The sequence below is a fragment of the Aplysia californica genome, unplaced genomic scaffold, assembly GCF_000002075.1.
Source record: "Aplysia californica isolate F4 #8 unplaced genomic scaffold, AplCal3.0 scaffold00307, whole genome shotgun sequence".
In the NCBI taxonomy this organism is placed as follows: Eukaryota; Metazoa; Mollusca; class Gastropoda; order Aplysiida; family Aplysiidae; genus Aplysia; species Aplysia californica.
Genome location: NW_004797577.1, coordinates 213,567 through 216,857, shown reverse-complemented (window position 1 = coordinate 216,857; position 3,291 = coordinate 213,567). Strand labels below are relative to the sequence as shown.

At 44.1% G+C, this 3,291-nt stretch overlaps 1 protein-coding gene across 1 annotated transcript in view; it reads right to left on the bottom strand.

Annotated features, from left to right (window-relative positions):
* The window catches only part of LOC101855959 (dynein heavy chain 6, axonemal), a gene marked incomplete in the record, with an annotated part of 98,470 nt that overhangs the window by 21,005 nt on the left and 74,174 nt on the right, over positions 1–3,291 (bottom strand). The window contains 2 exon segments of the mRNA XM_035970687.1: positions 1,421–1,519; positions 3,087–3,183. Coding sequence (XP_035826580.1) covers positions 1,421–1,519; positions 3,087–3,183 — 196 coding nt within the window.

Below are 3,291 nucleotides of genomic sequence, written 5' to 3'. Positions count from 1 at the left end.
GAGAGAGAGAGAGAGAGAGAGAGAGAGAGAGAGAGAGAGAGAGAGATGAAATAATTTCAACTTCTCGGTCGTCCAAAAGAAGATTTGACGATTTTTAAAGGTTGTTGTTGCTGTTGTTGTTGTTGTTGTTGTTGTTGTTGTTGTTGTTGTTGTTGTAGCAATATTTTGTATGTGGTCGACAGGTTTAGGCGACAACGGAGTCAGTAATGTATCTGTTGTATCTATCTGCGGTCCCGTTTTGTTGTTGTTGTTGTTATTGTTGTTGTTATTGTTGTTGTTGTTGTTGTTGTTGTTATTGCCGGTGCTGTTGTTATTATTGTTATTGTTGTTGTTGTTGTTGTTATTGTTGTTATTGTTGTTGTTGTTGTTGTTGTTATTGTTGTTATTGTCGTTGCTGTTGTTATCATTGTTATTGTTGTTGTTGTTGTTGTTGTTGTTGTTGTATTGTTGTTGTTGTTGTTGTTGTTGTGGTTATTAACATTTTTGTTTTATTTCTGCAGTTATCGTTGAGTCACAGTATTCATACATGTTTCATCTGGGACAGATGAAGGCAATACGAGGAGTACAGACAATGACAAGACGAAGGAGCAGAGGGCAGAGGGAAACAGAGTGTCCTCCAAAAATGAACCTATGGTATAAGCATCCCTGATGTAGTTTTGTAGCGGTTAGGCGCTTCGCAGTCGCAAGCAGGAGACCCGAGTTTGATTTCTAAAAGGGAAGCGTTTCCATTGAGTAATTCGGTCTTTCTGCTCGGATGTTGTATCCTCTCAGCCATGGGTGATCCTAACAGGCCAGGTCAAAGCCAACCTCTTACATGATCTAGACTGTGTCGATGGGGCGTCAAAACACTTACATAAAAAACCCCTCTTATCATGGTGTCCATCCTTCAGCGATTCTACCGTCAACCCACAACCCCATCGCCCAATCAAGGCAACTGTAACATCTAAACCAACGCCCGTCACCCACCAACAACTCCCATCACCCACCAACAACTCCCATTACCCACCAACAACTCTCATCACCCACCAACAACGTCCACCACCCACCAACAACACCCACCACCCACCAACAACGCCCACCACCCACCAACAACACCCACCACCCACCAACAACACCCACCACCCACCAACAACGCCCACCTGCTACCAAAAATCCCACTGCCCACCAAAAATCACGCCACCCACCACACACCAACTATGCCCACATCCAACCCACCATCTCAGAGCGCATCAACAACGCCCATCACCCACCAACAACGCCCATCACCCACCAACAACGCCCATCACCCACCAACAACACCCATCACCCACCAACAACGCCCACCACCCACCAACAACGCCCACCACCCACCAACAACCCTCGTGTTGCCCACCACCCACCAACAACCCCTATGGCATCCCCCCCCCCCTCACCGAGCGACGTTCTCGTAGATACAGATGGTAGTCTCGTCCAGACAGGTCTGAAGTCTCGTGGGCAGGTCCTCCGACTTCTCGCTGTTCTCGATCGTCTTGTTGAACAGCTGGCGACAGACAACGCGTGTGTAACAAGCAGATCAGTTTTTTCGATAGACAACGAGCGACACAAGCAGATCAGTTTGCCACAGACAACCAGAATAGCTTGCGACAGACAACTCGTGTCACAAGTAGAACGACTTGCGACAGACAACTAGTGTTACAACCAGAACAGTTGGCGACAAACAACAAGTGTTTTGTTTTGCCTTGCTTTGCTTTATATTATTTTGTTTTGTTGTATTGCTTTAGTAAAAAAATCAGCCGAACTTGTAACATCATAAAGTCTTTAACCGCCGAAGATTAGATGTGTTACTAGAGAGTACCATGCAGAGAAAAGAATTCGCAGAGATAAGGACAATAGATGTTTGATAGAAGAGGCGTAACTACATCAGAGCACCCGCCAACCATTCACTCTTACCTGTTTAAAGTACCTGAGCTAGAGTGTGACATACTGACCTGTTTAAAGTACTTGAGAGAGAGAAGGTGTGTTACAGATCTGTTTAATGTAATTACGAGAGTGTGCGCTTCTGATCTGTTTAAAGTACGTGTACTTGCGAGAGTGTGTACTACTGACCTGTTTAAAGTACTTGAGCTAGAGTGTGAGACCTGTTTAAAGTACATGTACTAGCGAGAGTGTGCACTACTGACCTGTTTAAAGTGCATGTACTCGCAAGAGAGTGCGACACTGACCTGTTTAAAGTACTTACGAGAGTGTGCACTACCGACCTGTTTAAAGTAATTACGAGAGTGTGCGCTACTGACCTGTTTAAAGTAATTACGATAGGGTATGATACCGACCTGTTTAAGTACTTACGAGAGTGTGAGATACTGACCTGTTTAAAGTACTTACGAGAGTGTGCGCTACCGACCTGTTTAAAGTAATTACGAGAGTGCGCGCTACTGACCTGTTTAAAGTAATTACGAGAGGGTATGATACCGACCTGTTTAAAGTACTTACGAGAGTGTGAGATACTGACCTGTTTAAAGTAATTACGAGAGGGTATGATACTGACCTGTTTAAAGTAATTACGAGAGTGTGCGCTACTGACCTGTTTAAAGTACGTTTGTAATTACGAGAGTGTGCACTACTGACCTGTTTAAAGTCATTACGAGAGTGTGCGCTACTGACCTGTTTAAAGTAATTACGAGAGTGTGCGCTACTGACCTGTTTAAAGTAATTACGAGAGGGTGTGATACTGACCAGTTTAAAGTACTTGCGAGAGTGTGCGCTACTGACCTGTTTAAAGTAATTACATGAGTGTGCGCTACTGACCTGTTTAAAGTAATTACGAGAGGGTGTGATACTGACCTGTTTAAAGTACTTGCGAGAGTGTGCGCTACTGACCTGTTAAAAGTAATTACATGAGTGTGCGCTACTGACCTGTTTAAAGTAATTACGAGAGGGTATGATACTGACCTGTTTAAAGTACTTGTACTGGTGAGAGTGTGCGCTACTGACCTGTTTAAAGTACTTGGCAGAGTGTGAGGTACTGACCTGTTTAAAGTACCTGAGCTAGAGTGTGAGATACTGACCTGTTTAAAGTACTTGTACTTGCGAGAGTGTCCTCTACTGACCTGTTTAAAGTACTTGAGCGAGAACTGGTACATGGGGTCCACTTCTCCCATGTCAGACACCACAAAGTACATGACAGATCCTCGCTCTGCCACCGACCTGGCGCACAGAATGACTTTGAGCATGAGTACAACTGTAGTTGTCGTTGGCAATACATTTCTTGTCAAAATGATGTTTTATTGTAACTGTCCAATGTATATTATATAA